This window comes from Episyrphus balteatus, chromosome 3 (genome assembly GCF_945859705.1).
Source record: "Episyrphus balteatus chromosome 3, idEpiBalt1.1, whole genome shotgun sequence".
Classification (NCBI taxonomy): Eukaryota; Metazoa; Arthropoda; class Insecta; order Diptera; family Syrphidae; genus Episyrphus; species Episyrphus balteatus.
In genome coordinates this window covers 22,733,859-22,747,939 of record NC_079136.1, presented here as the reverse complement: position 1 = coordinate 22,747,939, position 14,081 = coordinate 22,733,859, and the positions used below count along the sequence as shown (strand labels likewise).

General features: G+C 28.0%; 1 protein-coding gene across 41 annotated transcripts in view; it reads right to left on the bottom strand.

Moving 5' to 3' along the window:
- Window positions 1–14,081, bottom strand: part of LOC129916634 (calcium-activated potassium channel slowpoke) — a 133,911-nt gene that overhangs the window by 60,874 nt on the left and 58,956 nt on the right. For 30 of the 41 annotated variants that reach the window (XR_008772518.1, XM_055996694.1, XM_055996693.1 and 27 more), the window contains exons 3-7: window positions 6,449–6,607; window positions 6,125–6,236; window positions 3,375–3,526; window positions 3,010–3,177; window positions 82–173 (exon numbers count right to left, since the gene is read on the bottom strand). Coding sequence is in view for 40 of the 41 variants with exons in the window: in XM_055996694.1 (XP_055852669.1) it covers window positions 82–173; window positions 3,010–3,177; window positions 3,375–3,526; window positions 6,125–6,236; window positions 6,449–6,607 (683 nt within the window). In the remaining variant the exon portion in view is untranslated. The remainder of the gene's footprint in view (window positions 1–81; window positions 174–3,009; window positions 3,178–3,374; window positions 3,527–6,124; window positions 6,237–6,448; window positions 6,608–14,081) is intronic. The other 11 variants (XM_055996702.1, XM_055996707.1, XM_055996696.1 and 8 more) reach the window with 1 other exon arrangement.

Below are 14,081 nucleotides of genomic sequence, written 5' to 3'. Positions count from 1 at the left end.
AAATATTACAAGAAAATTACTATTTTTTGTTTTTTAATTTTCATATTTAAAAAATTTTTTTTTGGAATCTCATTAGTCTACCTCTTTCCGTGTTCTCTTTTCAGTTCACCACCATATTTATTGCCACTACCGACGAGTTCAATAATTTCCGGTATACTGCTGGCAAACATTGCCTAAAATTTTATTATATTGGGTTTTATATATTAAAAATGATAATTTTTTCCAGTTGTTTTTTTTTTTTTTATTTTTATTTAAAAAGAATAAATAAAAATAAATAATTGCTTTTTAACGTTTAAATAAATATTGATATTTATTCAACATTAAAAATACATTAACTAAAAATATAATTTAATTAAAGCGTTTATATCTGTTACCTCTATATCAAATTCGAAAATAAAAAATTCTTTTGTGATAAATGGTAAACTATAGTTTTAATGAATTTAAAATTTAATATTTATTTTATAAAGCACAATTTTGATAAATTTAAGTTATACGTGTTTGGATGCGTTATGTAGCTAGAAGTAAACTTATTTTTTATTCAAAACTTGGTTTGAAAAGTAGTTTTCATGAAATCATTTAAGAAAATGTTTGGTTTATGATTTCATACATATTAAAAAATTGACAATGAATATAGCAAGTACAACCGCAAACTCAATTTTAAGAATGGATTAAGAGCATTTTCGGACAATGTAGCAAAGTTTTAAAAATTGTAGTGTTTTAGGAATCGCAATTAATTCAGATTGATTTGTTTCTATATTTTTTTTTCATGTAACACTCACCACTATTTTAACATGGTTTTGGTTTCATAAGATTTGTTTTATGCTGTTAAAGAGCATCAACATTTTTGTCCTGAAAAAACGAAAAATCACTCTTCAAAGTGCAAAATTCCACTGAGTAATTGAATTGTACAGAGAATGTTTAAGGCCCAAAGCATTGCTAAATTCGATAAAGACTAAAAACTGTTGCGTTCGAAACCCGTTTCCAAAAACTTGTTTATTGGTACAAAACTATAAATTGCTCTGTCAAAAATGAAAGGTGTCGCACATCCTTATCTTAAATACTATTATTTGACTATTTTGGAACCATGAATTCGCAGAAATACCTACCCAAAAGTAGGCAATAAGCTGCGGTAGTTTCTTAAAAAAAAAAACATTACTTATCAAAACCTCTTAAAGGCGTGCATATTGAAAAACAAGTTTAAATAGAAATTTGTTTTACTGGAATACAAATTTGTTGAATACTGATTCCAAACGTAAGATTTGAGCCTATTGCTTCAGCTTCTTTTGAAATTGAATTATAATTTTTAAAAAATTTCCAAACTATAGTTTACCATTTTTCATTTTTTTTACTAGGATTTTATTTTAAATAAAACGCGGACATATATTTATTTTGCAAATATATATTCTGTTATTAATTTTTAGATTACAAACATTGATCAAAAAACTTTGCTAAAATATGTTTTTTTTTGTTTGTTTTAGTATAAATGCAGATTTTACTATTCCTTATAATATGAATCAGTTAAGGAATATTCGTATATGTAAAATATTATAGGTATATGTAGCTTTCTTCAAAAAGCGGTTACACAATATGCAGCAGCCAGCATTTCATGCAAGAAACACAACCATTTATTTATTTTATTGGCAACAAAAATTTCTTAGTTTTTTTTTCGAAATTATTATTGCCAAATAAAACGAAAAGAAGAAACAAAAAACAAACAAAAAACTTTTATTTTTTTTTTGTTCGTTTTTTTTTTAAACACATAAATAAAAAAAAACTTTAACTACCTACAAAAATTATGTTTATGTATTAAATAAATTGAAAAGTTTCTATCCCTAAATATAAATATGAATATTTAAAAAGAACCTTGTTTTAATATTTTATAATGTAATAATGTAACCTAATTCTATCATTATTTTTATTTATTAACGTGTCCATCTTTTATGTAAACGCAATGCATGCAAGCTAAATAACTTTTTTTTTTTTAATTTTCAACAAAAATAAACAAAAATATATCAAAAACCAAAAACATACATTAATCTAGTTTTTTGATACTATTAAGTTGTTGCAAGGCACTACTGGAGGCTTTTCGCAACAATTATTATATTTCCAAAAGAAAAACAAAATTGGAACTGTATATAACAACTATTAAAGGCTAATATTATGTATTAAGGTTTAATAGCGAAAAGTAATTTTTTTTTCGTTGCTAAATGTCTAATTTTTGATCGAATTGAACAAAAAAAATATAGAAAAATAATCTTGATTTTGGTGCAACTATGTTAAATTAAAAAAAGAAAAAAACAAAGGGAAAAATACTAAATTAAATTTCGGGAAACGCTAAACTCTATATACAAAATGTCTGTATACGTAAAAAGGAAATAACTCAAATAAGTAGTTCAATGCTTAGTTCATTAGAAAAATTTGTTTATATTTTTGTTAAAAACAAAATTGGAAAATTATTTTCAAAAAAATAAGAAAAATTAATAATAAATCTTCAACTCATTCACTCCGCATTGTATGTATCCTATTAAAGCCCTATTTTGTAACACTGTTTAACCTTAAATATTTTTTGTTTTTGTTTAAATAATTTAACGCCTAACAACCTAGGTTTAAGCCAAAATAAAATCTAAATAAAACATTTGAAAAACTCATTTTTTAATACAAAACTTATATATGTATTTCTACCTTTAAGGCTAAAAAATATATCCTGTAAAGTAATTTTATTTATGTTTCACATTTTTTTGTTGTAGTTGTTTTTTTTTTTATATGCAGCATTGTCATTAATTATAATTTTTTTTTGTTTTTTTTTTTTATTGGTTTTCATTTTGATATTGTGCATTTGGTTATATTATTTTAAATAAATTTCTTTTACTTATATATAAAATAAAAGAAACACAACTAGGGAAATAAAATTCATAAAAAAGAGGATAATAAAGAGTTTTTTTTTTTTTTTACAAATTCAAAGAAACAAGAATAAGAGAGGAAAAATAAAATAAAAAAATTTGAACTTACCAAGCCGACGAGTAGAAAGAACACCAAAAACGTTCTTCCTAAAACAGTCTCACAGTAAACGTCACCATATCCTACCGTCGACATGGTCACAATTAGGAAATAGACACAGGTCCAATAGGATAATTGATGAGGATTTTTAAAATCTAGCGGATCGCCAGAGTTTTCCAGCTAGTTTTAAAATTGTGAGACAATTAGTGCAAATTATAGAAAATAAAATTTAAATACAAATTTTGTATGGCAAAATAATAATAATAAAATAAGGTGAACAAAATGGTTTTTCTTTTTTTTTTTTTTTATAAAAAGCGGAAAATTAAAAAAGTTTTTGAATTAAAAATGAAATAAAAATTGAAGCAAATAATTCTTACCAAGTGTATTATGCCCGCTGCTGTTAACCATACTGATATAAAAATTGATACTAACTGAGCCAATCGTATAGAGCTCGATGTTTTTAGTATATTTAAATATTGTAAAATATCTGGGACAGTCATAAGACGAAGCGCACGAAGAAATCGGAGACCTGTTGTGGTGTAAGATAGATACAAGAAGTATTTCCAATTTTAATTCGATTTTTTTGAAATTTTTTTTTTTTTGTACATTTATGGATGATTTTGACACATAAATGATTTGGATTGAATTAATTTTTGTCTAATGGATTTTTTTGATTTACAACATTTTATTTTTGTGTTTTTGATTTACGATGCGTTGTCTTATAACGTTTCTTTTTTTTCCTTGGCTTATCAACTTTAAACTATACTAATTTATAAAATCGCATTACAAAATAATTATTAAAATATTTGTGCAAATGACATTTTTATACTCCATAAAAAAAAGAAAAATATGTTGGTTGAAAATGAAGAAAAAAAATCTTTGCCTATAATTAAAAAAAAAAAACACATCCGCAATTATAAAACTTAATCAGAATATAAATAGGTATTGTAGAAAGAAATGTTTCAAGTCATATAGATTCTGAGTTAGTTCCAGATAAAACAGGAACGATGAAGTTGAAATTTTATGTGCTTACTTAATTGGTATTTAGTAATATTTTCTTAGCTCAATTTTATTTAACTACAACTGTACAGAACTGAACTGAAAAAAATGTGGACGGTGGTAGTACTGCGCATACAAGAAAACCTTAAAGTATTATCAAATTCTTACAACTTATAAATAAAAAAAAAGACAAGAAGAGGACTTAGGTTGCTCCCTTGGGGAACCTTAAAGTAATCTAGTTAGGAAGAGATGGGCAAATCTGCTCCGAACATTGTATATTTTTTACAAGAAGATATCAATTAAAAGAAGAAGTTTTAAAGTCAAAAACGGATTATTTGAATAATACAAGCCTATTCAACATCTAAACAAGGGTTTCAATACAATTTTTGGAAATTACGTTTAACATTTTTTCCGTTCTCTTACGCCGGAAGAGTTTATTCTTTCCTTTGATCAAAGATCTGAAGAATACATACGCTCTACTTCTTATTCTATCTACCTTTAATCGGCACCCTGTGAAAGCCTGGACGATAGCTTTCAACAACACAAATTTAAGCATTTTTTATGGAAAGGATTTAGAAAATAAAATGTTCATAATTTAGAAACTTTGTATTAATAAGACGAAGAGCAGAGTAAAAGAATTGCTTAATTGGGACTGTGATCCAAAAATGGACTTTAAATCCTTAGGACCCGCAAAGAGGCCTAGAGTTCAAAACTGCTTATTTCAAAAACTGACAATATAGGAACTTGCATTGCGACTTTCAGAGAAATTCATCTAGTTTTATTAAATACTGAAAAATAAATTACTTGTGCGACGAATTTGTGTCACTATTTTTCTGTCTTCTTTGCCTTACGATGCTCAACAAAAACCAACACCAATAAATTTTCTTCAGATCATAAAACTTCAAAATTTGTCGGATAATTTATCAATTGCAAGCATTTTAATGCGACCAACTCGAATAAAAGCATTTTTTAATTGCGAATTGTCCTGTTGAAAATATTTCTAATTTTTCCCAGAACTGAAAAAATGTCGCCAAGATTCGAAAAGAAAACGAAGAAAATTTAAAATTTAATTTTTAGGTTATTTTATTTTTTAGGTTATTGCGGACAAATGCTCTCTGGGCGTTTCGGTAAAATGTACTCAACCCTTTGAGAAAATCGTTACCAATAACATCAAGTACCTATTAATATTTTAGGAAAATATTTCCAAAGATTTAGGGCCGGTTTATTCACACTTAATTATCTTATAATCAAGGATTTTTGTATGGAATAATCCTTGATTAAAAGATAATCGACTGTGAACAAACTGGCCCTTAATTAATTTGTGTTTAGAATAGTGTTTCTTTTCAGTTTCATTAACTTTGAACTGATCTTTAGTCAATTTTAATAGAATGGGCTTTGAATAAAGAATGGTTGTTTTTTTAATAGTTTCCACAAATGGAGAGTAGAAAGATTACATTGTTAAAAGTTAGATGTAACACCTAGTCAAAAAGTTAACGAATAAGTGCCAGAAGTTCTAAATGATCCTTCTAGATCATTTAGATAGAAAATGCTGATGTAAAATCACCTTCGCACAAAAAGGAAGCCTGATCGATGAAATTTTGAAGTGATATTTTTTTTATATATTGTAAAATACTGTGCATTAAAAGATCAAGTGGTTTAATGTTGAGTGCTAACAAATATAATACTATATTCAAGAATGAATACATGTAGATAGTAAAATTCAATAACTATTTGTGTTGATTTTCAAACAACTTGATGTAAATGTCTGAGGTCTAGAAATGAGTTTACAAACGGCTGATTTATTAAAAATGAATTAAAATGACTATGAGTATTTATTGATCAACAACATATTTTCTTTTTTAATTAAAATGAGTATGTCATTAATTGTTTTCCAATGCGATTTTATTGTCAAGCTATACGATGACGACGAAGATAACTATTTATGTTTTTTGTATTCCCATTTAGTGTTTCATTCTACCAGAAAATAAAAACAAAAATAAGAACAAAAACTATTAAATTATTTAGTTAAGATACTGATGATGTATTTTTACCATTATTCATACCTAAACATACAAACACACATAATCTCTGATATAGACGACTACACAATACAAAACAAAAAGCTTACCGATCCATGTCCGATCTAAATATATTGATACAAAGGACGGGGGTATTGTAAAATAATCTACAAAACTGTACATTTCTAACATAAACCAAAGTTTATCGGACGCCGCTATGAACTGAAATAAGAAATTATCAAATTTTATGTGAATAAAGATTAAAATTTATAAGTTAAAAACTTTAACTTAAAAATGTACTATATCGATTTTTTCGAATGATATTACTTTTGATAAATTACTTTTTGTTTCAAAGTTCATGCTAACTTTTTACATAATTATCCTTTGTAATATCATTTTTCAAAACCAATATTTTTTTTAGTCTCATTACTTACTCGTATAAAAAAGTAAACCATAAAAAATATATTGAATGCGAGATCGATTTGTTGCGTAATGTTATTACTCCACTTTTGACATCTCTCAACTTCTTCGCTAGATGCGTCAATAAAATATATAATAAGTGATGCAATGCTGAGAATAAAAACGAGAACCACCTGAAATAAATTGAAAAAAAAAAGAAAACAATTTGGTTAATAAATATTTATTTAAACAAAAAGTAAACAAAACAGTATTAAATTCATATATCAAAAATTTTTTTTCTTAAATAGAAATGTCCGTCATACATAAAACTCATTAAGATGATACTTATTTTATATCAGACAACATTATTTATAAAGCAAATGTTATATCGCAGCCATGATGCAGCCAACACATCACTTGTCTCAATGAGTTTTTTTTTGTCTCATATATATGTATATTTCAGTCTCTCTTAAATGTGCATACAAAAAAAAAAAACAAACTTAGTTCAGACAGCACAATGACGAAGAGAATAATAATTATTATGTCGGGGTTGAGGTTTAATATGTTTAAAGTGGAAAATCAATAAAAATACATAATCGTTCTACCAAACATACTTAACCACCACGCCCACGCCTCCTCCAAACACCATATCCCTTCTTATAATCCTTTATGTACATTTTTTTTCAGAAAGACTATATTCGCACACTCATTTTCGTATAACAAAACGTTCAATCGAGAGATTTTGAATTAAAATGTTTCCTCGAAAAGAATGAACGACGAAAAAGTAATAATAAATCATTCTCAAGTTTGCAATTAAAATCGAATTATTCCATTCACTCTGATAAATCCAAAAGATTGCATCTTATGCACACGCAAGGACGAACAAAAAAAAATCGAATTTACCAAATTTATTAGCTCAATCGAACTTCGTATAAAGTATTGTAGAGGTACCTCAACTCGTAGATATATTGCACACTAATGTGTGTGTTTGTCTGTGCAGCCATGCAACATGCAAACTTAAAAAAAAAAAAGAAAATTATTGGCAGGGATTCAACAATTTTATTGGTTCAATCCTTGTGATTGTGTCAAAGTGTTAAAGTGTTGCCGTTCGGTGATGGGAAAATATAATTTTTTGGATAACTTAAAGTTCTATAAATCAAATGTTTGTAATCAACACAATCAATCTTAAAACTTCTCAATCATTTGATACATTGATGTTTCAGAGAAAAATTTCATAGGTCTTAGAGCAAGATTACGTCTTTCATTCTCAACTCATATCAACTTAATGTATTGATAAGTTTACTAGAAAGCAGTTCGTAACTGACACATTTCTATTTAATTTGTCAAAATAATACCAAACAACCTTTAACGAACCTTAAATTCCTAGAATAAGAATTATTATATAAAAAGAAATGTTTTCATTCATGGTCCTCATAATTCCTGATTTCAAAGCAGACCATTTTATCAATGTGTGTCATCATCTTGCATCAGTATTATACGTCATTTAGGTTATTTGCAATATCTCATTTGTCTACATAATCTTCATCTACACTATCAACGTCATCTACATACATCATCACTTTACCTACGTCATCTACAAATTTACCTATGTACGTCTTTTAGTGGTAATCTTTTAAAATTATTCACAACGGCAACACTAACAATATTCCAAGTTGGCATCTTTATTCCCAGATATACTCGTACTCTACACAAACCCCTCTTCTCCAAAACTATTTCACCTGTGAAATTGTGCAACGTTTTTGAAATTGCTACTGTTAATATAAATTTTATGGACATTGTGGATGGAAGCGAAGAAAAAAAAAATTATGTCACAGTGTATAGTATGAAGGACGAGGTTAAGAAAATTGTTATAACATAGGCATAAAGTTATATCTATCTATAGGTAAAATGGTATATAGAATTGGCGCCATCTGAACTTAATCAATGATTTGGGCACAGCATGAGATGGAATTTTTTGTTTTTTTTTTTGTATTCTTTTACTTTTTCTCTCAGTATTTCTTGTTCTATATGACCAGGGGAATAAAGGTCAACAGTTGGCACTGAATGCAATCTAAATAATTAAAATTTAGTTTCCCCAGAACTATATTGGCATTCATTTAGGGCTTTTTCAATTTTTCAATTTATTTGGCGAAGGTTAAAAACCTAGTTATACCTACTTGTAGGTATACATAGATAATTATCTTATATAGCGTGGAAACAATGTAGTTTTGTTTTGTGTGGAAGTAATTTAAAACTAATGGAAATAAGAAGGGTATTTTATTACACTATTAGTTGTCATTTGATCAGAGGGTTAGGGGTTATTTGGCGGAATTTCTTTGACAACTTTTTTTTTTTTTATTTTGGTAATATCATTTGGTTATTTTGCCTATACAGATATTATTTAACATTAACTTGGTTCGCAATTATGTTAAGTTCTTACTTTGATATGTATAACCACTTTACCTCTGTCTTTCACCTCAGTTTGAATATATTGTTATTTCGCAATTTTAATTACTCAACACAGAATATGGCCTACTCAATATTTATATAGTTCTTATTCCAATGAGTAGTACCTTAACGTTTATTATGTAGTAGTATGGAAACGTTTATTATTATTATTTGAAATTTGTAATTGGGCTCTTTGGCGTCAACTTTAAGAGCGATAACGCCAATTTTTGTGGGAGTTCTTGTCTCAACAGCCAAGCTGTTCATTCAAGTCTGAAATTTTGCTGCTGGATGTACGATTTGTGGAAATGTACCTACGTACCAAAAAAGTTTGTTAGAGGATCTTAACTACTAGACATTATTAAAACCATATTATGGCGAGTTTTGCGTGACGTTCTTTCTGTCTGTTTGTCAAAAGGTGCAGTAACCATTGAAGCGATTTATTTTAAACTTAGTAGTTGAGGGTTTTTGGTGATTCCTTAGAGTGGGAAATTGAAAATTTATATTTAAGAACAAAAATAACGGAACTTGACATAAGATCGAAAGAAAAAGTTTGTTTTTCTCGAAAACTGCTCTTATCATAAAAAAAAACTACATGTTATGTGGCAATATATATAACTATTAGTTATAGCATAATCTGAAATAACCGTAATTTCATACATCAATAGATAAATAGACACAATATCATGTAAAAGCCATGGGTTTTGGATTTGTTACTTGTACATATTTTAAGTCAAGAGCTATTGATGGCTTTATAAACTTAATTTTTATATGTACCTTATTGTGATGTAAAGATGGAATATAAGGCAGTTTTTTTTTATTTTGACCAGATGAGTTGCGAGAGCTAAAAAAGCTTAAGTTATAGTGCAGAAACTTTATGTATGAATTTATAACTTCAAAATTGGTTCTACAAAATGTTCATTCCACTTTAGTTCATCACGTAAGTTAAGAATCCTGTCAATACTCCTCTTTTTCTTTTGCGATATTCGTACTTAAAGGTTCTTAGAACATAGTTTTAAGTGAAAAAATTCGACTCAATAACTATTTTTATAAGTCAATTTGTTTCACTAAAATTAGTCTTTCATTAAATAAGAGGCAATTTAAAAGTTCACTGTGGCGTATGCGTAACTATTTTTTATTAAAAATCTCTATACTGGTTTTTTCTAATCTTGATCACATAAGATGGCATTTGTTGATACATATTATGATGATTCCATGAGATTCAAATGGCTTAAATTGGTTGTGTCACAATTTCTATATGAGATGCAATACTAAAGCTCTAGTTAAGAATTTCCGTTCCAAAACAAAATATGTACATTAAATATTTTAGGAACGTCAAAAAAATTTGAACATATTTGAATGCACAATTTTGTCAAATATGTTCTCAATCCAACTGTCATCTGAAAATATATTTTTTTAATAATTCTTCATAGATTTAGTTTTGTTTTTGTTGCGATAGACGATTTTTAACATTAAGGAAATAAACGAATAGGGAATTATTCAAATCAGTCAAATTTCATTTTGAATTTGATCGAAAAAAATATTTTGTCAAGTCAAGATTTTACTCTACTCAAGTGAATGCTTAAGTTGAGAAAAATCTTAACTTGAGTAACGACTATGAATTTCACCCTTAAAATTGTATAAGGCAACACTCAGCTAGAACCAAAGTAGGTATGTCACTAATGTGTTTCCTTCTCGAGAAATTAGAACGCACTGTTATGATACCAACATTTCACCTATGGGTGTTTGAAGGTTTTTAAATAAAAGGATGATAGGCAACGGGCCGTATTCACAGTCACACAGCCTCAAAAGTGGTGTTCCTCAAGGAACTAACAAAACTTTAAAGATAAAATAATGTAACACATGGAACAATATTTTTAAAACATGCATATGACATATGTATAACAGTGTTCTTTTGAAAAAATATGCTAAACTTACAAAACTATCAACAGTCCTCACACTTTTTTCAGGAGCTTCTTAGAAAAAATTTAAATTTTGCCATACAAAAAATACAAACTCAAAAATGAATAAATTAAGAGTCTCAGCGTTGCGACACAGCACTTCAGAAGCAGTAAAATTTGCATGCACTGCTAAATATTTAAAGTTAAACTTAATTATTTTTAATTGAAAAATCTTAAATTAGAAAGACGAAACTCTAACCAAAATCACAACTATTACGTTAAAAGAAACATTCTCACAAATTATTGTCACATTAGGAATCTAACTGTTATAGCGCAGAAACAAATTCTACAAACGTAACGTATAGACGAAAATAAATAACAACAGCATATAAAAATAAATATATACGAAAATGAAAGAACGAAAAAAAAAACATACAAAATTCTTCTATAATGACAAGATGACATGAAAATAGTCAAACAAGAACATTATAAAATTCTTACAAAAGCCTTCTCCAACTCTATCTCTCTTTCATTGCGATTATATTCGTTGTAGTCGTATAGAAAGTAGTCGTACCTTAAGAATTTAAAATGTATACAAGAAACGGATCCTTGTGCTTTGTATATGTATACACAAGTTTATCGTTTTGTTCTTTTGCCAAGGACTACACCACCATGCTGGGTTGTATACTTCTTCAAGAGTACATCATTAAGTCTGAGACAATATTCAGGTAGGAAGGACTGGCTTCAATTTAATGATGGAAATTTGTATATGCTTTTGTTTGTTATTCAAGTCTTGGAGTGAGTATATTCCTTTTCCTGTTTTTTCATGCTGGCAAGCCTTATTTTTTTTTTTTTGTTGTTGTTGTATGTAGAAGTATATGTATGCAAAAAACAAGTTAAAACCTTTATGTGGAGACAGAAAATTGCACTAAATTAAAAATAGGCAACAAAAGGAATAATTTTGAACAAAAAAAAAAAAACTTGTAAGTAGTAACTTTCAATGTACCTACAATGCAGAAAGTACATTCCGGGTAGCTATTAAATTAGGGTGACCATAGGCTTAAGAAAAAGTATCCTTATTGGAATCTTCAGCAGATAAATCGTGTCGATCGAACATGACTTGTCAGAAGAATGCCTTTCAAGATATAAAAACAAAAATTTAAGTTCGTGCAGAAAATATTATAATGACGATAGTCCAGAAGTACTTTTTTTGGTTTTTGAAAAAAGGGTAGGAAATAATTTAAATAGGTACATTAGGGTGCTAACTTAAAACTTCACAAAGTTATTTATTTAAAATAGAATGGTCACACCATATAAATCCTATGCCATGTACCTACCTTTAACATTGTTCTAAATTTGTAACTATACAACTTTAGAAAAACTTTCTTTTAGAACAGTTAAGCTCACAGTATGTAGGTAGGTCTTCATTGGCATTGTGTCCAGCCTAATTAAAAGTCACATAGTAAATTACGTCATGGAGAAGCAAATATTATGTTAAACCTCCTGTCGACTTTTTGCTTCTTTGTACGAAAAGAATAGAATAATGTTACTGCTCAAACAAAACAAAAAAAAAAAACACACACACACAATAAACACCCAGCTTTGTTTGACATACATATTCAAATAAGGTTGCGATTGAAATGTATTGAATTTCAAAAAAAATACAAACAAGAAAGAAATTACGTAAAACATGGTTTTTTTTTTTATTAAATCGTTACTTGTATAAAAGAAAACTGCTTTGATTTTAAAAGCAAATCTTTTGAACTACATTTTGTATGTAAGGCTTGCATTTGAACTTAAACATTTTTCCAAATTGACATCTGACAGTAATCGTGACACAATACAGAAAGCTTTATTTACATTATGTGGTACATAATAGATAACAATTCGCGATGACTCCAAATGTCCAAACTCTGCAAAAAAATTATAATTTGCAAAGTTTCTAGTAACTTTAGTAGGATTTGTTAATTAAGCCAAAAATAACCATTATGAAGAAAGATAACCTTCGTTAAAACTCAACGTAAATTTGACATTTTTTACTTGCGATATAGGTACTATATATCAAGTTATGCATTCGTACAAAAAATAAAATGCACGACTGGGTCGCACGAACTTGCTCTTAGAGTTAAAGTTGCTTAAATTTTTAAGACTTTTTATATAGAAATTTGGAAAAAAAAAATAAAATTCGTTTAAAAAAAAAATAAAATAAAATCTGAAATTAAGTTGCCCTCCAAAACAAGTATGCAGTTTTGATTGATATATTAAGATGCATTTTTAGAAAAAAAATTTTAAAAATCGTTAGAGCCGTTTTTTAAAAAACTAATTTTTTATAAATAATTTTTTGGAAAAAAAGTTTTAAAATAAAATTGGTATGCCATTCTTTAGAAATCACTAATCAACATCTAAAAACAAAATTTCAAAAAAATTCAATGTCCCGTTTTCGAAAATTTGATTTTTCAAAAAAAAATTTTCAAAATTTTTTTAAAAATCCAAAAATTATTTTTTTCAAAATCTTATTTTTGGCTTATATTTAAATTATATAAATGCTTCTTCACAAAAAGTTTGGTTGAAATCGAATAAGCAGTTTCGGAGATAATCGGATTTGAAAAAAACGGTTCTATGGCAGGTACCGTTAATAATGATTTTCAAAAAAAAATTTTTTCATTAGAAGATAGACCTTAGCTCAAAACTAACATTTGAATTTTTTAAACAAAATCGTTAGAGCCGTTTTTGAGATATTTCAATTTTACTTAAATCGGTATATGACAAGTACCGTTATTTTTGGTCCAAAAAAATTAATTCCAAAAACCCCTCTGGAGAGTCGCCAAATAACGCTACATACCAAGTTTGGCATTAATCGGTCCATCTGTTTAGGCTGTAGCTCCTTATACAGACAGACAGACTGACAGACAGACTGACAGACAGACAGACAGACAGACAGACGGACTTCCGGGACCCACTTTTTTGGCATTGTCTACCATCGTAATGTCATGGAAAAATGTTATCTCAACTTTTTTTTTTTGTACGAATGCATAACTTGATATATAGTACCTATATCGCAAGTAAAAAAAGTTGAGATAACATTTTTCCATGACATTACGATGGTAGACAATGCCAAAAAAGTGGGTCCCGGAAGTCCGTCTGTCTGTCTGTCTGTCTGTCTGTCTGTCTGTCTGTCTGTCTGTCTGTCTGTCTGTCTGTCTGTCTGTCTGTCTGTCTGTCTGTCTGTCTGTCTGTCTGTCTGTCTGTCTGTCTGTCTGTCTGTCTGTCTGTCTGTCTGTCTGTCTGTCTGTCTGTCTGTCTGTCTGTCTGTCTGTCTGTC